The sequence below is a fragment of the Artemia sp. Qi Xiang Cuo genome, chromosome 12 (assembly GCF_049724085.1).
Source record: "Artemia sp. Qi Xiang Cuo chromosome 12, ASM4972408v1, whole genome shotgun sequence".
NCBI classification, from domain to species: Eukaryota; Metazoa; Arthropoda; class Branchiopoda; order Anostraca; family Artemiidae; genus Artemia; species Artemia sp. Qi Xiang Cuo.
The window spans coordinates 67,812,818-67,839,559 of NC_142805.1; the positions used below are offsets into that span (position 1 = coordinate 67,812,818).

Here is a 26,742-nt window from a genome sequence, read left to right on the forward strand (position 1 = left end):
ATATATATATATATATATATATATATATATATATATATATATATATATATATATATATATATATATACATATATATATATATATATATATATATATATATATATATATATATATATATATATATATATATATATATATATATATATATATATATAAGGAAGTATTCTGGGTAAGCCCATTTGTGCCCTAACAAAAGCCTCAAAGAATAAAAGATGTTACGTTTTAATGCCCTCTGAATGAATTTTTTGTGTTCTTTTTTAGATTGCAGTTCAGAAGATTAAAGCAATTCTATACCATGGACCTCAGATTGAGGCTTGAAACCAAAATCATGAAACTGTTCAGCCCTTGAGTAAGTACAAAATTTTGAGATAGCCATTTTTTTCAACATGGTCGAAAAATTAAATAACTATCTCTTTGAGGATAACTTAATCCCCCACAGTCCCCGAAGGAGGACTGCAAGTTATGGACTTTGCCCAATATTTACATATAGTAATGGTTATTGGGAAGTATAGAGAAGTTTTAAGGGGGGATTTTTTTGTAGTTAAGGGGTGGGGATGGGTCGGTTGTTACATGGGAGGATCTTTCCATGGAGGAAATCTTCATGGGGAAGGGAAACTGCTATGAAGGGGACGCTGGATTTCCCAGCAGTATTAAAAAAAAACATCAGAAATTAAATAATAAAAAAACTATTTTTTCAACTGAGAGTAAGGAGTAACATCAAAATTTAAAACGAACAGAAATTGAGACGTATATGATTGGGTTCGCCCTCTACTTATTACCTCGCTCTATACGCTAAAGTTTATTTGTACTTTCATCAGAGCTATTTATTCTAATTAACGGCCTTTTGTGATTAAGGGGTCATACTTATAGAATTGAAAAAAAAATTTGAACTTAGCGTAAAGAGTGAAGTATTGACCAGTGTGTTAACCCCCCAATATACGTAATAAAAATCTATGAATAGAGAACTTCGTTAAGTAAGTTAAGTCGTAAGTTACGTATGAACAAAATTTCGAGAAAGCCATTTAGCGAAAAATATTAAAACTAATGTAAAAAATTTCTTTTTATTATTCACGTACGGTGAGCCAAAATAAAAACAGTATTAACTAAAAAAGGTTCAGAAATTAAATTAATTTTTTTTTTTTTTTAACTGAAAGCAAATAATGACGTTAAAACTTAAAACGAACAGAAATTATACCATGTAGGAAAGGGTCTTCCCCCTCCTCAAACCTTCGCTCTTTACGCTAAAGTTTGACTGTGTCTCGCAACTTTGTTTTTTAAAACAATAAAAAATTTTAGCGTAAAGAGTGAGGGATTGAGGAGGGGGCAGCCTTTTTCCTACATGCAATGTAAAACCAATGGCTAATTGTATGGAGTTAAAATTGCCGGGATTTAATGAGAAGGATGTTCTACTGACCAAAAGGAAATATGTGAATATTACAGTCATACTAGTCGACCTAATTTTCACTCTTAGGCTAATATTTGAGAATAGCCTGAGTTGTCAAACAACTTTGGTCCTCAGTTTTATAAATTATAAGGAAGTGTTCGATTCTGTTGATAGAAGAGCTTTAGTAAAGGTTTTATCCTTGTATGGTATAGTAATAAAATAATAATAGTAGCATTAATACAGTATATTCAAATACTTTGATTAAGCATAAAAAATAGAAGTTTCAATAGATGTAAATGATAGTGCAGTAAATTATTGTTCAAATTTTTAAAAATAGAATAGTCTATTAGAATAAAATAGAAGAAAAAAAGAAGAATAGAATAGAATAAAATAGAAGAGCCTATTCTATTTTTAAAAATAGAATAGTCTCATTAAAAATAGAATAGTCTCATGTAATGTTCTTAAAAAAATTGGTCAGTTTGTTTCTAACCCCATCTCACACATAACTAACCTCTCTCTTTCTTCTGGTGTTTTTCCTCATTTATTTAAGGTTGCTAATGTTGTACCTTTGTTTAAAAAAGGTGATTCATCTCTAATTTCAAACTATAGACCTATTTCTCTCCTTCCTGTAATTTCTAAGGTTGTTGAAAAAGTAGTGTTTTGTAGACTCTCTTCATTTGTATTTAGTACTAATACGACTGCAGGTAATTCTCTCATAACTAACCATCAGTATGGCTTTCGTCCCAGTTTCTCTACCTTGCATGCACTTTCAGATGCAACAGAGTTTATGCGTGTTAATCTTGACAAGGGCTTGTGTGTTTTGGGTCTATTTCTTGACTTTTCAAAGGCATTTGATATGGTCGTTCACTCTGTTCTTTTGTCTTAATTATCTTCATTTGGAGCGCATGGAGCCCCTCTTGAATGGTTTAGGTCTTACCTCTCAGGGAGATCTCAGTATGTTTTAGTTAATGGTACTTCTTCCTCTTCCTTGCCTATTGTGAAAGGTGTCCCACAGGGCTCTGTGCTTGGACCACTTTTGTTTTTAATTTATATTAATGATCTTGTTGATGGTCTTCATCCCCTTGTGCACCCTATACTTTTTGCTGATGACAGTAACTTCTTCATTGCTGCAGTGGACCTGCCATCTGCCATTTTCCTAGCTCAAGGTCTTCTTGATAAAGTAAAAGATTGGTGCTGGTCAAATGGTATGACTCTCAACAGCCAAAAAAGTGCCATTGTACACTTTAGAACCCCTTATCGTATGAGAGACGCAGGGGAACCAACCATCCTGACTTATGGGAATGATATTATACCGCACGCTCCGATAGTGAAATTTCTGGGTGTGTATCTTGACTGTTTTCTTTCTTTTAAACCCCATATAACTCATACCCGTTCCCTTGTCCTCCGCCAATCTTCAATGTTATACAGGGTTAACTCATTTCTTCCCCCTGATGTTATGCTTTCTCTTTATTATGCTTTTATTTTTCCTTACCTTTCTTATTGATGTTCTGTCTGGGGTAGTACTAATAAATCTCTTCTCTGCTCACTTCAAAGAGCCCAAAATAGGGCAGTGAAAGCTACTTTTCTTCTTCCTCGTTTTTACCCTTCCTCTGATCTTTATAATGATACTGGAATAGCTCCGCTGGATCGTATTGTGGGTAAAAGATACCTTTATTTAGCACATTCTGCTTTTCTAGGTAGACTCCCACCATCTCTGCAGCAGTTTTTCTTTCTGTCAGGCTCAGGTAGGTACTCTTCTTTTTTACGTAGCTCTTATCGCAGGTTCATTTTACCTAAGCGTTCATCGACAGCAGGTCAGAGGTCTCCTGTTTATCAATCTATTTTACTATGGAACTCCATCCCTTCTGATGTCCCTCTATCTCTTTCTGCAAAGGCACTTTCTCGATGGGTATTTCCAGTACAGTCGTTTCCCCCTTTTTTCTTAAGTTTTTGTTTTCTATCCACATTTGTCTTTTTTTTCATTCAATATATTTCAAATAATTCTCCTATTTTCTCCTATTATTTCTCCTGTTTTCATAAATGTCTCTTATCTTTTTTTATATTTTTTTTGGTTTTTTTTTTTTCTGTTGTTGTTTGTGTTTTATAATAGTGTCTTATTTGTTTTGTTGGCCCTGTACAAGCTTAGCTTCTTGGGCGTGTTTAAATCTTTAAGTTTGTAATTGTATTGTTTTTTTTAGTATTAATAAATTGATTGATTGATTGATTGATTGATTCCCTTGACAAAATATAACTGCCTCTGTCAGAAGACACTGTAGCTAAAAGCTACAACTTACTTACAGCTGACTAAAGAAACAGTATAGTAATCGATTATCCTAAGTTATATTGTAATGAGTGAGTACTTTGTAAATAGTACTTTGTGGTATACTTGCAAGTGATAACTGTTAAATTATCGTAATATTTTTTAATTGTATTGGTTAAAGTGTTAAAATAATTTTAAATTATAGTGTAATGAATTGTTGTTCATATATGTTAAAAACAGAACAGAAAATTTCCTTTTCCCTTGACAAAATATAACAGTATCTGTCAGAGGACACAAAAGCTAAAAGTTTCCAACTTGATAACTACTGACTAAAGAATGCATAATCAATATAACCAAGAACGTTTCCAGCAAATTACTAAGAAAAAATTAAAATAAATTAGTTGAAAGGGATAAATAAGTGACTGAATTAGAACCAGATTTGCTTAATTCAGCTAGTAATGGTAACATTCTGTTCAATGGGTTTCTCTGAAGAAAGCAATACAATAACAATGGCATGGTACTATTTAATTTACAAATCAACATTCTTTCTAAATATAATGATTTCTACAATAACAGGTGCGACCCATCTTCCCCACTGGAACCATATATAGCCGTAGACGACGCACAGAACTAAATAATACTAATAAGAGTATAATCCTCAAGTAAGGTTGATTAATTTTTGAAAGTTTTTTTTTGTGGAAATTCGTTTTCGAATTTTTTTGTAAATAAAACATAACGGCTAAAAAAACGCCATTATATCCTGTTGTTCGCTTAATACCATCTGTAAACGAATAAGTTCACTTGTTGTCGGTTTTCACTCATTACTTTGTATTCCATTTAGTACTTTTCACTTTGAGACGAATCGATTATTTCCTCTGTCTGCTTTGTATAAGCTGGCATGTATAAGATGTTGTATGTTCATTCAGTAAAACTTATAAATACCATTGTTTTAGCTTTGTTCTATTTTAGCTTTAATCTCATCAAATCTAGTTTTTTTTTGACGATAGTGGTGCATTGGCGTTATTTTTTGTACAGAAGACTTATTTAAAAGATGCTTTAGTTTAGTGGCAATGGTTTTTCTTTTTTTACGTTGGTGACTTTGGCGACTCTGCTACTTTGTTAACAGAAGTTTCAATTCGGCATAGACCATTTTACTTTTTAATATGCGTAATCTTTCAATCGACGATTCATTTCTAATTACAATTTCTCCTAAAATATTAAATTCAAAGAAGCACAAACAATGAAAACACAATCTTTTTTTCTATTATTTTGAAAATCCTAAGCTATTTTATTAATTTCACAGGAGAGTTCCTACAAAAAAATTTCAATAAAAATAAAAACAAATCACTATTATATTTACCCACATGACCCTATTGCCAGGAATGCAACGAAAGAGAGAGAAATTAAAATTTCGTTTTATTTACAAAGATGTACTCTTTTTATTATATTAAATAAAAAAAAGTTTTTTAAAAATAAATTAAGGAGCGAAATTAAAAATTATAAACACTAAATTTTTTTATCGTTATAAAAAACAAAGTTGTGAGACAGTAACACTTTAGCGTAAAGAGCAAGGCGTTGAGGTTGGGACAAGCCCTATAATATACGTAATTATGTCTGTTAGTTTTAATTTTTACTGTCGCTCATTACATTCATTTTAAAAAACTTGTTTTTTATTTAATTTCTGATCATTTTTTAGTTAATGCATCTTTGATTTTGGCTCAACGTCATTGAATAAGTGAACAAAATTTTCATAAAAATTTACTTTTCTTTTGCTAAATGGTTGTCTCTAAATTTGGTTCTGACGTCATTTACAAATTAACTTACGTAACAAACGTCTATATTCGTATATTTTTCTTCTGGCAAAAATACAAAGTTGAAGATTTTTGCATATATGAGCTTGAAACCTATGTAATAAGGTTTTTTGATACGCTGAATCTGACGGCGTGATTTTCATTAAATTTTTTTCACTTGTAGGGACTGTTTCCCCCTCTGAAAAATCAGGTAAATTTTCTCAGGCTCGTAGCCTTTGATGAGTAATACTAAACTTAATAAAAATTTTATATTTAGAATCAGCATTATAAGGCCATTCTTTTGATACATTTATTGACATAAAAATTCCGGTTTTAAAAGTTTCGATTAGTATTAAGCCGTATTGCTTGTTTTTTTCTTGTTTTTTTTAATTACTTATATGTTATTACGTATATGAGGGGGTTCTCCCCTTAGTCAATACCACGCTCTTTACGTTAAAATTTAAAAAAAAAAATAATTCACAAACCCCTGAATCACAAAGGCCGTTTAAATAGAATAGATAGTTCTTTTGAAAGCACTAAAAAAGAACTGTAGCGTAAAGAGCGAGGTATTGACTCCGGGGAGAACCCCCTCATATACGTAATAATTTTTGTTCGTTTTAAGTTCTAACGTTGCTTCTTACATTCAGTTGAAAAAACTTGTTTTGTTTTTTTTTAATTTCTGATCATATTGTAAATAATGATTGGATATTCGGTGCCCCCTTCATAGAAATGTCCCTTACCCCAAAGAAACATCCTCCACGGAAAGATTCTCCCGAGTAATATACTTCCCAATAACCAATACAATATGTAAGCAATGGGCAGTTCATAACTTACAGGCCTTCCCTTGGGAACTATGGGGGATTAAGTCATCCTAAACAACATAGTTATAAGATTGTCGATTATGCTGAACAAAATGGCTATCTCAAAATTTTAATTGGGTGACTTTGAGAAAAAAATGAGCGTGGGAAGGGGCCTAGTTGCCTTCCATTTTTTTTGTAACTTAAAAAGGGCACTAGAACTTTTAATTTCCGTTCCAATCCCTGGGTCGATACGATTAACCCTGGGAAAAAAACAAAAACAAATAAACACAAAAGCAAATAACTCCCTGATCTTCATTATGGCAAAAAATATAAACGTCCACATTTTTGTAGAGCTTAGTTGAGTTCTCTGATAGGATGAATCTGATGGTGTGATTTTCATTAGCTTTCTATTAATTTAAGGGGTACTGACCTCTTTTTTTGAAAATCAAGCAAATTTTCTCAGGTGCTTAACTTTTGATGGGTGAGACTAAACTTAAGGAAACTAATATATTTGAAATCGGCATTAAAATCTGATTCTGTTGATTTATCTATTGGAATCGTACGTCCGGCATACATCCGGTATACCGCGATACCATACGTCCGGTGCAATAGCAACCGAATTTTTGAAAAAAGATTTTGCCTGATGATTTCAAACGGCGTTCTTTAATAGTGAGCGCCACATCTCTCTGAATATTGCACATTCGACGTAGATCCGCGCTGGAGATACGGTCACGCAGCTGCATTCTGAGAATTCTTCGCAGACAGGTATGCTCAAACACCTTCAGTGTATTCTCATGCTGTATTTTTACCGACCATGTTTCGCATCCGTAAAGGAGAACGGTGCGGACTAGTGCCATGTAGATTCGAACTTTCGTTCGGACACTGACTTAGCGGCGATTCCATAAGGGTTTCCGAAGGGAGGCAAAGACTCTCTGCGCTTTCTGTATTCTCTGTTGGATATCAGCGTCGGAAGATCCGTCAATACATATTTGGGAGCCTAAGTATGTAAAACGGTTGACTTTTTCAAGCTGAACTTAGTTGACAGTTAGTGTGAATGGTCCTGTGTCGTGGTTAATAGCCATGAATTTCGTTTTCTCTGTGCTGACTTTCAAGCCGATCAGGTCTGCCCAGGCCACCACGTTGTCAAGCATGTTTTGAGCTTCTACGGGGTCTGACAGGAGGCCAACATCATCCGCATAATCGAGGTCAGTCAGTGAAAGATTCTGTCCGATCTGAACTCCTGGATAGGACGACAGTGCATTTTCAAGCACCCAATCGACGCAATAATTGAACAGAGTCGGAGAGAGGACGCACCCTTGTTTTACTCCGAAGTCAACCAGGAATTCTTCAGTCTCTTCAGCATAGACTCGAATTCGGCTCGGCTATTATACAACCAAAGTATAATAGAGGATGACCTAGATGAAGGTCGTTGAACCTCAAGAGTGCCCAAGGGGATGACCTATATAAAGTTCGTTGAGTGCCCTAGGGGATGATCTAGATAAATTTCGTTCAACTTGATACGCTTGAGTGGTTCCTAGGGGCGTAAGCAAAATGGAACATAGATATCTACTGACTACTACCATGCGTCTTCAATTGATTAACTTTTTTTTTTATTATTAGTATGGCTTACCTGCCGAAATTACTATTATTAACATATTTAAAAGCTACATCAATAAATGAAAAGAACTGAAATTTAAATATAATTGGATCCACTAAACTTATGAGCAGATTCACAGTTGTAAAAGAGTGCAAGTTAATTTATATAAGATGTCAAACTAAAAAAAATACAAAAATGTAGCATTGTCCCACTTAAAACCTCTAATTCAAAGAGATGTATGCTTTGTTGAAAACTGAACATAATCTTGGCATGTACATTTATAATAATAAAAATCATATCTCAAACTTGTTAAATTTCACGAAAAACAAATTCGCTCAAAACAAATAATCTAGTAGCCGCCACTTTAGGTTTACTACTTTAACGTGGCCTTAACTTTCTTCAGCGATTTCTTTATGTTAAATCGATTCCTTCCGACTAAATAGTAATCTAGATAGATTGATAAAACTTGTTTAAAAAGGGGTTGGTAATATGTAAAGCAGTTTATGGAGTAAAATAATTATAATAAATTCATACTAGAAACGGACAGAAGGTGCAGCAAATAAAAGAAAACTTGTCGCCCCTCAAACATTCCTCGAGGCAAAAATGTCATTTCTGCTTTAGTCACAACAAAATAAAAAAAGATTGTACTAATTTGGTTTCTAAGAAACAAGGCGCGTGTTTTGTCCATGTTTTCCTCTTTTTAACTTATTTTCTTTGAAACATGAAGAAAAATTCATGGCCTGAGCAGAATTCTCCCTTTAATCAATCTACTTAGTCTTCAGTAAAAGCACAAATGGTATTATCGTCTCTTGGAGGCTGTAGGGAGAGGGGGAGGCATCAACAGTAAATATTTTAATAAGTACTATTTTTTAATTCTGCATTCTTCTCTGTAATTTGTATAATGTATATTTGTTTTGTATTTATCCATATTTTATAACACTAAATATAATATCTCTTTATGTGTTTTAAGTTTAAAGCTTAAATAAGCTTAACATTTTTCGGGATGTATGTAGACAAGGAAATGAGGAGGGGGCAATCCTTCATATCCGGAATAAATCTGCCGAAACTAGTATACATATTTTGTTCTAATTTTTCATGTACGGTGAGTCAAATTTGAACCTGAATTAGTTGAGAAAGGTTCAGAATTTAAATAAAAAAAAAATATATAACTGAAAGTAAGGAGCGACATTAAAACCTAAAACGAACAGAATTATTTCGTATGTGAAAGGGGCTGTCCCCTCCTAAATGCTTCGCTATTTAGACCAAAAGTTTTATTGTTTTAATAGCAGAGTTGTGACAGAGTCAAACTTTAGCGTAAAGAGCGAGGCGTTGAGAAGGGGACAGCGGAATCATTCTTATACGGAATAAATTTGTTCGTTTTAAGTTTAATGTCGCTCCTTGCTTTCAGTTAAAAAAACTTGTGTTTTTTTTTATTTAAATTCCAGGAAGGATGATCACAGACTCATGTTTATGTGTTTGTTTTTTTTTTTTTTTTTTTTCTCAACGGTTACCGCACTGAACTAATGGTCCTAGAAAGCAGGGAGAAAATTCATTCGCACAGGAATTAAAACTTCTGTAACAAAATAAGCAAAAAAAAATTTGCGACATCGAAGTAGTATTTTATGGCAAACAACAAAAAATTTGCCCCAAAGGTGGAGAGAAAGCTATTCATTGAAAATTCCTAGATAGTCAATGAACTTAAAATTGTCGAAACGTTTTTAGTGAGCAATCCTTCTTTCAGAGGCAGTAAAACGATGGTCGATTAAGGAATCGAATGGTATTATTCGTCGGTTACAATAATTTTTGCTTCAGAAGACTGCTTAGACAGTGTTACTAGGAGAGCTTCAGCTCCCCAGTCCTTATGCTGAAGTTTGAATTTTATCCCCAACGCTTTAAAAATGACTGCCCAAGCAAAGGGGTAAGTGAAACGGAATTTTATTTTCCGCATTGTTTTAAGCATGGAAGAGCTTATCGACGTGCATTTGCTTGTAGCAATACAAATTTCAGTTCAAACCTTTTAAAAGGCAATCGATTGCATAGTTCTTGTACTGATACTTCCTCAATAAAACTACAATAGCTCAATAAAACTACAGCGTAAAGACCGAGGGGCTGGGAACTTGTACACAGAATATATTCTGTAGCACTCGTTACTTCTACTTGAAAAAAAATGCGCAGGTAACCTTAAATTTGACCTTCGTAAAAAAAAGATCACTATAAATTGCGTTATATAATCAAACAATATTACGGTGAAAGTAATAAAATCGACTAATTTTCAGAGAGAGAGAGGAAGGGAGAGGAGAGGGGGTATATGATCCTCTTTCCCACTTGTGCCACAAATGTTAGGTTTTAAACTTCTGGTTAAGAATTAGATATTTTCCACCGCGACTAATGAAGTTTTCAGGATTGATATTGAGAGAATGTTTATGTATTTCACTCTTTTGTCTAGATATTTTTGAGGACATCATTAGTTTCCTGCTCAAGTTCGACTTTGCAAAAAGTTCTTGCTTTGCTAAGAAACCTCACTATTTAATTTTCTTTCAATTTGCGTAAGCGGATAAGACAATCAGACCTACTAGAAGTTTTATTTCATTTTTTTTCGTGAATGTATTTTCATACAATTAGAATAAGTAATATCCCCTCAATTAATTCTACGACGGCCCTCTCCAGATTTCTAAGGTAGCCCTCTGACGTCAAGCTATCCCTGGTAAGATTTCTACGGCAGCCGTCTGACGTCATGACACACCTTCACCTTTAAATAGATCTATAAGAAATAAACGTAGAATTCATGTGACACGCCTTCTGACGTCACGCCACACCTCCACCTTTAAATAGATCCATAGGAAATTAACATGGGATTCCCGTGACATGCCCTCTGACGTCACGACACACCCTCGCCTTTACATAGATCTATAGGAAATTAACGTGGGATTTGCAAGATTCCCACGACACACCCCTCTGAACTCCAATGACGTCATGACACCTTCTCTTAAATGGTCAGGTCTAATATGCTTGACACAATTTTATGTAACCTTGCGTAGGAACTCATGGGGAATCCCCGCTTGTAACTTATCGAACGGACACACCTTATGTGATGTCACGTAATAATTGCGGAACCATCACTGCCACGTAATACTTTTTGGCATTTTGTTTTTCACCCGAAACGTTCAAAGTGTTTTTTTATTTCTTTTAACTTAATGACCTTGCACACTTTTCCTAATATGAGAACACACTTTTATGTAATGACGGGGTGCATCACTGTCGCATAATACCTTTCTTAACATTTAATTTTTCACCTGAAACGTTCAAAGCATTTTTTTTACTTTTAAGATGCTTTTTTCTTCAGTTCTTACTTAATGAGGAATGCTCAAATGACGCAATCTAACGTGAACCGTCCCTTCAAAACCCGAGGGGACCCTCACTGTTAGTTGAGAAGGACACATGTAGGTTGTTATATATTACTTTTTGAAACTTAATTTTTCTTTCGTTGCATTTTTTCTCAGAGGTTCACTATATTCTAATGATTTTTCTCATCATTAGGATTCGAAAGGCCAATTTCCACCCAATAGAACTGCGCCCTAATCGACTCGTCCATGAAACCCTTTCCAATATTACGTTTGAAGAAATAGTTTCTGCATTGATAGCCATTACCATGCAATAACAATCCCCATATTCGAATCGATTAAATGATTTCCAATCCCTTTCCACATGAGAGCACAAGCATCCCCAGTCTTATTTGTTCTTGCATAATGACAGTGCACCTGACAGTTTTTGGCACTTATGTGATCTAGACAAGCAGTTGTTACGTAGTTTTGCTGTTAGATTTTTCATCATGTAAATTAATATCTATTGAAGAATTGTCCTAGATCAATAAAGCTAAAAAGACACCTGCTTTTGGGCATACAAAATTGATAAAAACGCTATAGAATAATGAAATCACGAAAAAAGCAGTTCAAAACACGATAAAACATGAAAAAACCTGACATGGGATAAAATACAAACAATAACATACCTAAATTAAAGAAGTCTGGGAGGGCAGGGGTCCAATCAATCATTTTCAGAGGACAGGGTTGATATTAGAGCTAAATTTGAGCCATATTAAGAACTTTTTAACGAAAATGGCTTGGTTTTGTTTAGTCAAGACAATGGATATTTCACACCATCATGACAATACACCCCACCCTTCCCCAGCAATCATTTCCAGAGTGCAAAGTTCATATCAGAGCTAATTTAAAGTCATGTTAGGAGCTTTTAACGAAACTGCATAGTTTCTTTGACTGAGATGACATGTCAGTCCCTCTCTCCCGAAAAAATTCTTTTAACACCTTCCACCTTATTTTTAAGCTCTAGAGTTTGCTAGCCCAAGGCAATGCATGCCACCCTGACAAACTATGGATGGCATATGGCAACCCTCTGACATTGTCCCCATCACCCCAAGACATTTTTGCAGGCATTTCTTGTTAAAAAGTTATAATCCAATCCATTGATTCAAGTTTTTGCAAGCCAAGTAAGTTTTTGCAAAACACTCACACCACCATGACTGGAATTCCACGTACCTTGCCAACCGACCAATAGAAACAGGTGACCGCATTGCATAGGTAGGTGGGACTAGGAGCTCCATTCCCCTTGTTAATTTCTTTATTATTAGAACTTGTTAAATATCCCGACCATACTCGAGAAGTTAGATTAATCATATGGAAATACTGAAACAAAATTGCGTCATCAGGTGACGGAAACAGGGATGCGCCGTTAAACCTTCTTCTTGCACCGTTTAACCATTAATAGAAGAAAGGAGCAGTCCGTATAGGTCGGTTTAAAAGTAGTAAGGCATCACAACCGGCAAATGCGTACCATAAGATCTGCTTTTCGTTTAATTAGAGTAAAAGTGAAATGCCTGTGTTTATCCCCTGTTCTTAACAAATCTCTCGCTTCTGTCCTGCTCTGTAATCAAGCTTGTATCGTGTCTAGTAATATTGTGTATCTGGCCCTGCCGATTGAGTCAAATATCCTTAAATTTGCTCAATTGGCTCTTGTTCAGCATTTTATGGAAAAGGCCCACCATACCTACGGACTCTGTTGACAGTAGTTTGTTTTTTAACCATGTTTACGGGCACACCTCAACAGTGTATTCATTATCCACGTATTCCGTCATTATCACCCTTATAACCCATCTTATCAGAAGGGGATGAAAGAGCTCTCTTATTATTATACTTATATTACTTATTATTATAAGTATTGGAAGAAGCTTCTTAACCTCCCACCATTTTTATATAATTTTCTTAGAGTATTCTTCTTTCTGTCCTGTTTTAGTTTATTTTCCGGGAGATTTTGTTGTTGTTGTATTTAATTATGTTTTCTTTTGTTTTCTTTTTTTCTTAACTTACTGTTACTCAATTTTTCAACTATTGTTTAATTTATTAACAAATTTGTATATATAAAGCCCAGTTTCTTTTTTAAACTCCTTGTTTAGGACGAATATTTAACACACACCTTTCTGAAAGCATTGATTAATCAAAAATATAGAACCTAACTGAATATAATTAAAAACAAACTTAACAGCTTTTAACGGAACAAGGTGAATTCCAGCTGCAGAATTGCAAAACGATACAAGCACATCCTTTAACTCCGTCAGGGTCACTCGTTCTAGGTATAGTGAGACGTCAGCCTCTGCAGGTAGACATCGCTCAAATTTATTTTCCATTCTAACGCTACAATTATTCTCAGTCACTTTTTCGGCAATATGGGTAAAATGGCCACATATCTTAGCTGGGCTAATTGAATTTGGGAACCTCCCATTGTTCTTTTTTATCTCCTCTTTAACAACCCTCCATGCTTTTGCAGGACTTCCCTCAGCTCTTTTTAAATTTCTCTTTGTATAACATTTTTTTGCTCTTTTTAGTATTTTATTTAAAAAATTATTATACATAGAATAGCTCCTTTCATGTATATAAGTTCCCGTTAGAGCCTTCTTATAAAGCTTGTGATGTATTTCGATACATTTAAGGAGTGAGCTACTAATCCATGGTTTGACGGGGTCAATGTATTTTCTTTTCTCCTCAATACATGCTGTATTGAAATAATTTATAATAAAATAATACCATTTCCCAAACTCTTTATTAATGTCACGGCTCTTGATTATTTATTTTTAGCCTCTTTTCTTCCAACAGATTTTAAAATTTTAAGTGTAAGGTCATTCAATGCCACAGTTTTCTTTTTCCATGATTTTTGCTTCCCATATTGAAGGTTTCCGGCTAATTCAAGGGTCACTATGACTCAGTAATTATCTGAAACTTCATTTACTAGCATTTTAGGGTCTCTCACCTTGTGGATAGTGAAGCAGTTATCAAATAAAGTTGCCACATTGCTTGTAATCCATGTCGGTATTTTAATAGCTTCATACAACTTATAGCCTATCATCAACTTACAAGAAGTAGTAGAAATTTGACTACGCTGAATTTATATCAAGTCGATTTTGAAGTCCCCTCCAACAGAAAAATGAAGTGTGTCCCAGTATTTTAACGACTTGCCCTGTTCTAAAGACAAGCTGTGTTTCCACGACATGCACAGAGACGTTTTTTTTCTTTTGTTTCTTTGTTCTCGGTAGGACCCGAAAGATCAATTTTCATCCAATAGAATCAATTTTCATATGGAGCTAAATATTGGAAATAGTCTGTTGGACCTGACGTCTGGGGTGTTGTGCTATTGGATGAAAATTGATTTCCTAGAAGTTGTGTAATGTTTATATATTCCCATTGAAGGGTGTGTTCAATTTGAACTCTTAATGACTCAACCATTCCGAAAAGTCTTTGATTTATTTGCCATATTTGTGTTATGAATTGACCCTTTCATTTTTGTTATCTTAGAATCTTGAAGACAAAACAACCATTTAAATGATTCTTGATTATAATTTATTCCTAATTTATAGGCCAAGAATTGAGGCTTCTCCCTTCAAAGGCCGTATTAGTGTTCCAACTGCTCGTGCACTGACACCACCTGGTTCAGGGCATGGAATGCACCCACCTGGTCTTACTGGGCATCAAATGGTATATTCAAATCAAGCTGGTACAAGGAGTGATTTTAGTCTTGTCCCCCAAACAGTAAATTATGATATGAGTGGCGGAAGAGGATTTAGATCACCTGTAAGTTCTTTTTAGAATGTTTCCATTATTTGAACATAATTCTTCTTTTTGGTTTGACTGTATCTATAAATTTTAACATACCAGCTCTTTTTGGGCTATCCTATCCCAATTAACAAAAGAGCAAGCACTAAGATGCACTGAAGATATTAATAGTAGAATAGCCAAGGCTCAGGGTGTTTTTTCACAGTTGAAAAATGTTTGGAAGAACAGGAAGATAAGTCTGCGCACCAAGTTGATCCTCAATCACAACAGCAACATTTTAAGAAATTTAAAAATAAGTCTCTTGTGAATTATTGTCTCGATTTATCAGTAGTTGTACCGAACCAATCGTGGTCAAAATCCTCCTCAGGGCCAAACTGAGGTGTTTTCTTTTGTGGATGGTGAAGTTTTCCCCAAAGTAGAGTGCAGACGGTCTTGTATCATATAACTATCTTTCCTGTTTAGCTTAAAGCTTATTCCAATAGGCAATGCAAAGAACTCCCCCTAGAAAAGTCCCTCCGGATCCCACCCTAAATACTAATGAAATTGATCCATTTTTGCCCCATCTTGGCTGGTGAAGCTCTAAATCACAAAGCTCACATGAAAGCTCAAATTCTGAGAATAGGACAATGATCAGTGTTGGAGTTAATGTCACCATAGATGATAATGGATTTCAAGAGGTCCTTTCTAGGAGCTCCAAAAAAAGAAAAAAACGTCCCCAATCAAAAGTATTTCCCCTCCTCCTGTCCAAGTTTCTCCTTCCCAAAACTTAGGCATTTGCCTCAAAATTACTCCTAATACCCCCTTTGAAATAACGAAGATTACTACAATAAGGGTTGCAATTTTCAAAATGTTAAAATCAATGTTTTCTCTTAACATTCACCATGATGGATCTTTGCTAATAGCTGTCCAAGATCAGAAATCTGCAGATATAATACTTAATCTAAAATCTCTTCTGAGTACCCCAATTAATTCATCTAAATGGAACCCAAAACAATCCCCAACAAAAATAGTAGTTTATAATGTTCCCCCAGAAATACCCATTCAGGAGTTAAAAGAAGGGCTCTCAGATAGGGCTGGCAACACAATCCTGTAGAAGATGTCACTCAACTGGGTAAACCCAACTCTAATGGATTAAAAACAAGTAGATCTTTCTTATTTACACTGAAGGAAAAAATTAATATTCCAGAAAAGTTATTCCTATATGGGCAAATCAAACCGCACAAGGAAAACAAGCCAAAGCCTATCCAGTGTCAGAAGTGTCTGAAACTGAGACACACAACAAATAAATGCAATGGAATTCTACTAGCCTGTAGTAATTGTAAAGGCTCCCATCCTAAAGAGTTTACAACTTGCAACAACACTCAACCTACATGTATCAATTGTAAAGGCCCACATGAATCCACCAATAAATCACAATGCCCTGCATTTGAGAAAAGAGCACTAACACTCCAAATAGCAACAGAGAAGGCCATTCCATACCCTTTTGCAGCTATGGAAGTAAATGCTGCCCAATCACACCAAATAAAACCTATATTGAAACCAAATAAAACTCCCAAGTCAAACACTCCCTATGCATCAAGTACTCCTTACAAAACACCATCATTTAAGCCCCCTAGCTCACATCTCTATCAGAAAGAATCACAAAGCCAACAAGCCTCCTTGCCTAGTGAGATGGGGTCGGCCTGGCACCCCCTCCCAACAAGAAACAAACCAGAAAAACTATCAGGAATTAGTCCCTTAGCTAACAAACTGAATGTACAACAAAACATGTAAACCCCCAAATATATGATAATTCATTCTAAACTGCAATGCAGTTCAGGCAATGAATATACAACAACTACAGAAAACAAAAATAACTCCAGAATTGGCAAAAATCTACATCCCTGATCATATACTCATTCAAGCAAAAAAACATCTGCAAAAAAAGCAAAAAAAGCTGAACATTGATACACAGTGATATGAAAAATAAATCAACAACACAACACATATCAATACTCCAGTGGAACGTAAGATCATTCACTGAACATAAGTTAAATGAACTAATATCTTTTATAAATAATAATTCCATGAATATTTCGCGCCTCCAGAAAACTCATTTAATCCAAAATCAACAAATTAAGTCTCTGGGTTACACTACCCTGAGAAATGATAGATCATAAGAGAGAAAAGGAGTTGGTGTAGCTTTAACAGTCAATAATAATATAATATTCTGTGGCATCAACTTTCCAGACTTTATAAATGATGTTGATCATTGGTATCAGTGTTAGGCTGAATAATACAAAAACTTACATATTAAGCTTTTATAATTCTAATGGCCAAACTACAGATGCCATGGATTTCTTCAGCTATATAAATAATTCTAAAATGTTGAAAAATATCATTATTTGTGGAGACTTTAATGCCCAGAGCCTTTTGTGGGGGAATAAACCAGCAAATCAAGCTGGTAAGTTCATTGAGCGTATGACTTCAAATAATAATGAATTAGCTGTTGCTACCCCTCCAAACCTGAATACATATTCCAAGCCCAAAAGTGGCAGTTTCTCTACAATTGACCTACAAATTGTGTCTTTAAATATTTTGAATAAAATTTATATGAATAAAATTGATAGTCTATGTACTGACCATTTTGCCATAGTTTGCTCCCTAAACGAACCTGCTGAAACCCTATCACATACCTCCAAATATATCAACACTAAAGCCAATTGGCCTATGTTCCAAAATAAGCTAAATGATGAAATTACAAGTTTCAGCCGAAATTCATGCATTTCAAACGCAACAGCTGATACACATGCTGAAGTTTTGGCATCTTTACTAATAAATACAGCTAATCATGCTATCCCCAGGACAACACTCAGGAAAACCTTCCCTAAACATATTCCCAAAGCATGGTGGACAAATGAGTGCCAAAGGAATGGAGAACAAAAAAGGCAGATAAGAGAGCATTCTTAAAAAAACCATCAACTACAAGTTAATTAAAAAAAATTACAACCAGAAGCGTATCCAAAGATGATTATAATAAATACTTAATATAACTATTGGAACAATTTTGCAAATAATCTCTCGAGAGAAATACATTATCCATTTATACATAAAGTCATAAACCTCATCTGTGGGAGAAACACTTCCCCTAACCCACTCCTGTATGAGCTTATACATAATAATACCCATTATGACAATGATAATGAAAAAGTTAAGCTATTTGCCACTCTTTTTGTTAATAAGTTAACATCAAATAGTTGTAGCAAAATGCCCCCAATTCCTATGAACCCAAGGTATCAACCTCACCCAGGATCCGAGTATATAACCAGCCCATTTTCAATCCAGGAAATGAATAATGTAATACATCATATTAGGACCAAGACTAGCGGCAGCTATGACAACATACAGCCTACATGGATAAAGAATCTCACCCCTTCATACAAACAGGAACTTCTAAATTGTTATAATCATGCTTGGGCTTCATCTATGTCCCCAATATCTGGAAATGTTCATCCCTCCTACCAATCCTAAAGAAAAATAAACCCAAAAATAACCCTGAGTCTTATAGGCCCATAATGATTACTCCTGTGATGGGGAAAATAATGGAGAAAATGATCTATTACCGACTCCTCTGATTTGTTGAAAAAAATAATATGGTCCCTCACACTCAAACTGGCTTCAGGAAACACCATTCCTCAACAGATGCTTTCATATTGTTAACAAATGCAATAAATGAATCATTCTCAAAAAATAATGTCCTATTTGTAGCTTTCCTAGATTTTGAAGGGGCATATGACAATGTGAACCACCAAATCTTTTTAATTAAACTTGCAAACCTTGGACTATCCCCCAAGCTAGTATCTTATAAAATCTTTCATAGAATTGCGAAGTTTCATTGTTTGTGTAGGTTCAGCCTCTTCACCCCAAAAGACAATAACCAAAGGCCTTCCTCAGGGAGCAGTCCTCAGCTGCCTCCTCTTTGCCTTATATCTCTGGGACATAGACCTCCCCCACACGAATCTACAATCTGCTAATAATCTGGTACTATGGTTATCCGGCAATACCTTTGAGGTTGCACAGTCAAAGCTGCAAAAGTCACTCTTCCAATTTGAAAAATTCTCTCAACATTCAGATCTACCCATTGCACCTACAAAGTTAAAAATAGTCCAATTTCGCCGAAAGCGAAACCATGTTAATGTAAGATTAACTATAAATGGAACAACTATTCCAGAAGATAATCATTAATTACCTTGGTCTCATGCTTGACCAAAAACTTAATTTCCACCTCCACATTTCAAACACAATAAAAAATGCTATAGAAAAACAATTATACTTAAAAGACTTCTTTTCACACCCTGGGGATGTAAGGAGAAAATCTTACTCCAGTTCTATAAATCATATATAAGACTCCATATTGACTATGGACTCATCGTCTATGGTGCATGTGCAAAGACCCAGATGCAAAAATTGAAACAATACAAAACGATATAATACGTCTCATATTTGGTCTTAGGAAACCCACAAGCACCAAGTTTCTGCTTATGGAGGGTTGACTAACAACAATAAAGGAGAGACGTAGCTTTTTCTTGATAAAACATCTTACAAAAATTGAATGAAATAGTTCACACACCCTACATAATTGGTTAAGAAATCCCGCCATGTATAGAGGCATTGCAGATGAGTATGCCAATATTCAGAAGAAGTTCCCTGTACCCGCAAGGTCTATTGCACCTACTTTCCCCCAATCCTTGCCATAGAATTGGTCAATCCCCATAATAAATACTGATTTCTCAAAGTGGACTGAAGATTTAACCCCTATCAGTTTTGTCCAGAAAAAAACTTGCTGAACTTAATACAATTACTTATAAAAACCATTTCCAAATCTTTGTTGATGAGTCCCAAATGAATGAGAAGGTATTAAGGGGTGCCTTCCTTCTTCACCTGAAAATTGCAATGGGTGAGAGATTGTATAATAATGTATCTATAATGTCTGCAGAGTTAAATGCCATAATCATGGCATTAGAAAACCTTATGGAAAATAAACCCTTGATTGCTAATTCAAATAATATTATAATTTATTATGACTCTTTATCAACCCTTGAGTTGCTGTATTCAGCTCCTCAGTATAAGCTGGATATCGACCCTTATCATTGTCTTAGTATTATAGATAATCTTGCTTCAAGTGGCATAAGAACTTATCTTAAGTATATTCCTAGCCACTCTGGTATAAGTGGTAATCATCAGGTTGATGAAATATCAAAAAATGCTATAAATTTTGACCAGCCAAGTGGGAGACCAATCCCCATTAGAGATTTTTACTGATGGAGACTATCAGATATTAGGTTTAATAAGAAAAATCTTACTCTTTCCCCATTTCCCAATAAGTATTTTTCTAAAATTCATCATAGAATTCGTTCTGGAACAAATGGACTAAACTTTCTTGCATTCTCATATCAGTTTCCTAATTAAAGTGGTTCAGTTCCCCTGTCCCCTCTTGGCAGGTATGGTGTTATGAATATTTAAACATTTGACCACTGCCTATTTGAATGTAATATGCTGACGTCTGCACTGCATACTTTGCATTGTAAACTGTTACAGTGCTTCAAACTCCACAAAATGTCACTATCAGCCGAGAGCCTAGCCGATATACCTGTCAATAGATCACAAGAATTGATATCTCTCATCTTATATTAGAACTTCTTGAGTCGAAAGATTTACTGAAAGGTATCTGAGAATATCTAATAAATAAGAGACAACCAAGCCAGTAGCTCTGTAGCCCACAGAGTGAAGCAAAAGGAAAAGGGCTAAATAGTATCAACTGAAAAGCCCGCCTGCTGTGAAATAGAAGAAGAAGATGCTTGCGTAATGACAGTGGTCAAGTATGGTTCTGAAATGTGGGCACTCTAAAGTGAGGATGAGGGTTTATTAAATATTTCCCAGAGGAATTCTCTGGGAATTGTTTCATGTAATGTCAGATTAGTCAAGATTAGATGCTTATATTAAACACGAGACATTTTTTTATTGATATTCTTTAAAAGATGTTTGTTTAGCAAAGCGAAATTTCCACTTCTTTTTGACTTGTTGATAAAAACGATAGACTAGTAGCCCTACGCATATGAAACTTTTTTTATTATCAAATGTGCTTTCTTAATAGCATGTCCAAAATGTTACTCAAATTGATTGTTCTATCCTATCCCAATTGATTTTTTTGTTGTAAATTTTCAGAAGGCCAAATTGTTTTCTATAGTCAGAAATTAAGAAAATACATTCAATTTTTTTTTTTTACAAAAATACAGTGGCTAGCTTTGCTACATATCCAGCTAAAATAAAGCCTGGGATTTATTTTTATACCTATGAAAATCCTTCATTTGGGATTTTGAAGTGTTTTTCTGATCATATTCATCAAGACACCAATGTTGGCTGAAGCTAGCACAAGATTTTTTCTTTAATGTTAATTAAATAAGGTGATACACTCATGATTCTCTCTTCAAATTTGTTTATTTCTCCTTCTGTTCTTTATTATGGAGTTGGCAGGCCCCCTTATTACATTAGCTGTGACAACCATGGGTATGTCTGAATTTTTCATAATCAAATAAATATATGATTGATATTTAATCTTACAAAATATTGAAAGTTGTTGGCCAATATCTTCTATAATATTCTGCACTTTTTTTTACACAAATTTGTACATAATTAGGGCAGGGGCTCCAGTTCACAAAAATATAGGGAGAGGCAATTTTTAATTTTTTTTTCTATTAAAATATCCCAATAAAGGTATTTTTTTATGAAAATGCAAAACAGCTAATATTTCAAAATTTTCAAAAAAGTAACCAATTGATGTACCTGATTTACAGTGTTCAATTTATTACCAATATTTATTGATTATTAACGATTTTTAAAATTCATTGCCTGTGCAAATGTAGCCATCTAATTTAAAGACGTTGCATGCATGCGTATTCATTGGTAATTTTTCTAACTGTTCTTCCAGGCAACCCATAAAAGTTTCAAAACTATCAGAGGAGGGTCTATACACAATACAAATAATAAAACGTGCTCTATGCACTTGCGTTTCTGGAATCAAAGACTCAAATATCATTTCAATATTTACCCTGATTATCAGTTCCTACTTAAAAAGGAATCCCTTCCTAATTCAAGCCGCAATTACTGCATGTTGGCGTATCTTTCTGTGCTGCAGAACCAATTCAAATTTGTCAAGATTTAATAACGAAGCCGTGTGAAATTTCAGCCATGTGTAGTCAGAGCTAAAACATGAAAGTTGGAACTCTGAATCAATTCAACAAGATAACTAAAAGATGAGTTGTCCCTGACATTTTCAATGTAACATTCATTATATTACTAGATACACTTGGGTACTTCAAATCCCAAGTGAACAATTATTTGATATTATCAGTCCTGAAAAGACTATTACTTAAATTGCAATCAAAGCTATGGATCAGGTAATCATTTTACTCTTCATTAAAGCTTACTAGGTTATTCTCCGGTATGTCCAAATAGTCATGATCCATAGGTTAATACTATTTATCTTGATCCAGATGGCCACAATTCTAAGAAAAACTCAGTACCAAATCCATTATAACAATAACAAATAGTCACTAGAATAATATTAGCATCACTTTTGTTAACAAAATTCCTCTAAAATTCTCTACTTTACTAAATTGATAGAGGCTCAAAGTCATAAATGTAACGAAATTCAAAACCAAATCTGGTTCATTATTCGTAAATTTGTTAGTCTCACCATAGTTCTTGCTTCGGACACTTACTCTGTCACGACCCCGTTTTCATAAACTCGTAACGTTACCAAACACATTCTCTGTATTTTCGTTGGTGATATTCTAATGTTTACTGAAATTACACAACAACCACTTTTTTCAACTTTGCCGTTCAAAATTTTTCAGAAGATACATAAGGGGGGGGGGGGACAGATCTTTCAATTCATCTTGCGGTAACATAGCTCTGTTCTTGGCGTTTTCACCAATAATGTGTAATGCATTATATGTTTAAAAATATTTTTTTCCTTCGGTAATCACCTTTAACTTCCGTTTTTTGGCATTTTTCACCAATTTAATCTCTGTTAAATTTTCAAAAAACTTCTTATTTTTATTATTTTCTCAAGAAAATCGCTTGACTCTGCATCCTCACAAGCTATGCTCCACAAAATAATATTTTTGTCAGTAAATACATATCCTCTTTTTATTATATACGAGTCAGACTAGGTTACGGGACCATTTAGGAGAGAGACGCGTTGTTTTATATTTTTAATATTTGTTTTTGATGTAGTTAGGTTTACGCTAAGAGTTTTAACTTCAGTTTGTGATTCCTTCACGCTTGTTTAAAGCTGTACAAATTTAATTTCAAGGGTTCCAAGCTGAGAAGTTAATTCATCAAGGTTCTTTGAATTTTTGTCCATTTATTCCCATCTTCTGTTACTATTTGTAAGATATGAGTGAGTTTTCAGTCAGTGTCTGTAACTCTGGGCACGACCATTGATCTAAAATAAACGCATTAGCTCTATGGATTTTTTTTTATCAACAAATGGGTCATAAAAAAAACATTGAAATATCCATATAATACTTATAAAACTGAACGTTAACTCTTAATATCAAAATAGGTCCCGACGCATATAATTGTGTCTGGGACGATTAAAGAAAAGGACACTTCCACTAAAAATACACTTCCTCGGAAAAATCAACTCTGAATCGCTGATTATATCTTGAACATGGATACCCCTCTTTAAATTAGAAGAAATTGTTGCACCAAGTAATTTAAAGGATAACAAAGAAATTTCCGGGGGATAGGGTTGACAAAACGGGGTGTGATTTTAAGGAAATATATCGGCATTCTCATTAATTTGGATGGGGTTTAATCTCATATCTAAGTTCGAGGCATCGTCTGCAATGACATTGAGGATGCTTAGATGGTTGCTTATGAAATTTTTATAGCAGGGTATTTATATTAAATTTCTAGAAATTTCCATATAAGGAATTTTATCTGTCAGGAAATTTTTTAGCAAGGCTATTAATAGTTAGATGGATAGATAGTTTATTTTAGCCCACCATTAAACAAAAATATGGTGAAATATAAGACACAAAAAGGAAACAAATAACAATACGAAACACGCTATTTCAATGTTGAAATCTGTGGAAATATGTGTAATTCTCTTTTTCAAAATCTAATTTTCTATAAAAGTTTGTATAACCTTAATTATCAAAGGCTCACAACCCAAAATATAGCCCTTATTATTCATGGGTTCAAAAATAATTTCACACAGCTTAATTTAAACTCTTAATTTCAAATTTAACAGCTTAATTTTAACTTAATTAAGTCACACAGGCTTAATTTAAACACTACGGTTATTATTAATGCTTTGACATCAATTTTAGCATGTTTCTGAGAGTCTTTTAGCGAAACTAGATCTGGTTCACTTTTATGAACTATGTTTTGATAAAAAAAAAGTTTTTCCCATGCAAGTAAAGAACGAAGTTGAAAATTAAAACGAACAAAAATTACTGCGGCTTATGCAACATATTTTTGAAAAACTGTTCCAAACAAACTGTTCCAAAAAAATAATACTTCCAAAACTTCTTGCAATTATTTTTTATAAATGAGCTACTATCGAGGAACAAGTAAGAAACATTGATGAGCTAAAAGGCAATCCTAATAATGAAATAGGTTTAGCAATATTTTCTAAGCTATTATTTCGAAACTCGTGGTCACTTCCAGAAAGATCATATGATCCAGCGCATGCACAAAGCAAGTCACACCTTCGGATTCCCGCACAGGAGTACTTTCCAATATACATATTTCTACATTTGCAATGGACTGCAACACGGCTTAAAGAAATCCGCCACTGTCACTTTGAATATGTCCGAAGAATAACCCCAAAAGAGTCACTGTATGCCCATCCGAAATTTAGGGGATCTAGAACTATTGGTACACACTCTCTAGCCTGTAAAATTATTCCCCACTTTAATACAGCCATAAGGATGTGATATTTAAAGCTGTTTTCAGTGGGCGGAAGGTTTTTCAAGATTTTTTTTCTATGGGATAAGTGCACACGTAAGTCATTCAGTGAGTTAAAGTCAGTAGGATTCTTTCCATAGGCTGCTATTTTTGCCACCTCCATCATTTCCTTTACATAATTCGATATATTGAAGAGGTCAATCTTGACTTTTTTGGTCGATTTCACCATTTCACTAATAAGACCTTATTTCAGAGCTGCTTTCACGAATGTCCTCTTACCCACAGAATATGCAAATCTCGTTGTCTCAGTGCCACTAAGGCAGACAAGAAGTCCAATGCTGTCAGCGAAGTCCCTTTGAAGAGATCTAGCCAGCTCATGCACAGAAAAAACACTGTCAGGAAATTGGAGGAATAGTTCCCTCTTGTTGTACTCTTCCGTAGCTAATAGCGTAGAGGAGTGTTGCAAAAGTATCACCAGAATATCAGTGTCATTGGCCCGAAAAAGACAGAAGAACTTCCATTCCTCAAGTTAGAAGCAACATGGACTGCTGTACGCATGTCTGCTTCTTCATGTGTCCTTTCAAACTCACGACTAAGATGAGTTAAAGGTTCCAGGTATCCTTTTCTAGGCAATATCCCAACACGTCGACGATCAGAGAAACCTCCAGCAAGTATTATGTCAAAGTTCCTACTTTTACTTCCAAGATTGCACCAAAACTCACAAACAAAGGCCACTAAGTTAGCTTTGGACAAAGAACTTCTAAGAATTGATTGCCATGAATCACCGAGTTTGATGTTGTCTCAAAATCTATGGGGGAGAGTAGTTTTTGACCCTACCCCTGCCCCAAATGGTACTGCTGAAAGGGTATTCTCTCCCAATATATTCAGTCGGATGCAAATAGGTTTAACTTGCACAAAAGGATAGTCAACTTAATTTCATAAAATTTCAAATTCATGGAAAGCAATATTTACATGTCAAACTAGATAAATCGACAGAATTGCAGGGGGGTCAGCCATTTTGCCAGCCTTGACTTTGTAGGCTCATTTGACTTACAAGTGGGCGTTCGGTACTATTTAAAGGTGATGTAAGAATCTATTGAATTTTCTTTTAAAAACGGACAGACCAAATTTGAAAACAATGATTCGCACACGGTATCTCTTTTAATGTACAATATTTTGAGATGCAGGGTAAAAATTGGTTTCCTCAAAAAGCAAATGTGTATACTATGTTTTTTTAACAAGTAAGAAATGAATAATAGCTTCTGCTACGAAGTATGCAATGAGTATATTATTAATGAGATCACTATGGATTAGCATGACTAATGAGTCTAGGTGAATAAAGTGAAAACATACCAGATCAGTGGCACTTCTGGCCTCTCTTACTGTCTAGGCAAAATCTTAATTAGCGCCCCCCCTCCTCTCGTCTCCCAAAAATTTTCAGGGCAAAATTTTCATATATTAACAAAATTTTCTTTTTTTAAATCCTTATAATATTAATCAAATTCGATCTAATTACTTTTAATTTCAATGAATGGTGATGAAGATATGGGAAAAATGAAAATTTTGGATTCAATTTGGTTATACCAACTGCCAACTGCGTCCTCTACTTTATTGTAATAAAAATATAATTTCAAAAAGTACAAAATGATTATAACCGTTCGATTATTTATTTGAAATTATGTGCCTCTAAATTTCTGCGCCCAGGGCAAGTGCCCCCTGTGACCCTCTCTAAAACCGCCTCTGGACTAGATTAGCCAGAAGGCGCTCGTTAGCATTAGCAAACTATTTCTTACGGTCCATTATGTTGTGTTGACACAGCTGATAGCCCCTCCT

The 26,742-nt window shown here is 34.5% G+C and overlaps 1 protein-coding gene across 1 annotated transcript; it reads left to right on the forward strand.

The window, feature by feature from the left end:
• The first annotated feature begins 261 nt into the window (after window positions 1–261).
• On the forward strand, window positions 262–25,324 carry LOC148946432 (uncharacterized). The gene is made up of 5 exons (XM_089097698.1): window positions 262–349; window positions 3,082–3,129; window positions 9,573–9,749; window positions 14,754–14,967; window positions 25,163–25,324. Exons 3-5 carry the CDS (start codon window positions 9,730–9,732, stop codon window positions 25,322–25,324), a joined length of 396 nt encoding a protein of 131 aa, XP_088953824.1. The 5' UTR covers window positions 262–349; window positions 3,082–3,129; window positions 9,573–9,729.
• The last annotated feature ends 1,418 nt before the right edge of the window (window positions 25,325–26,742 follow it).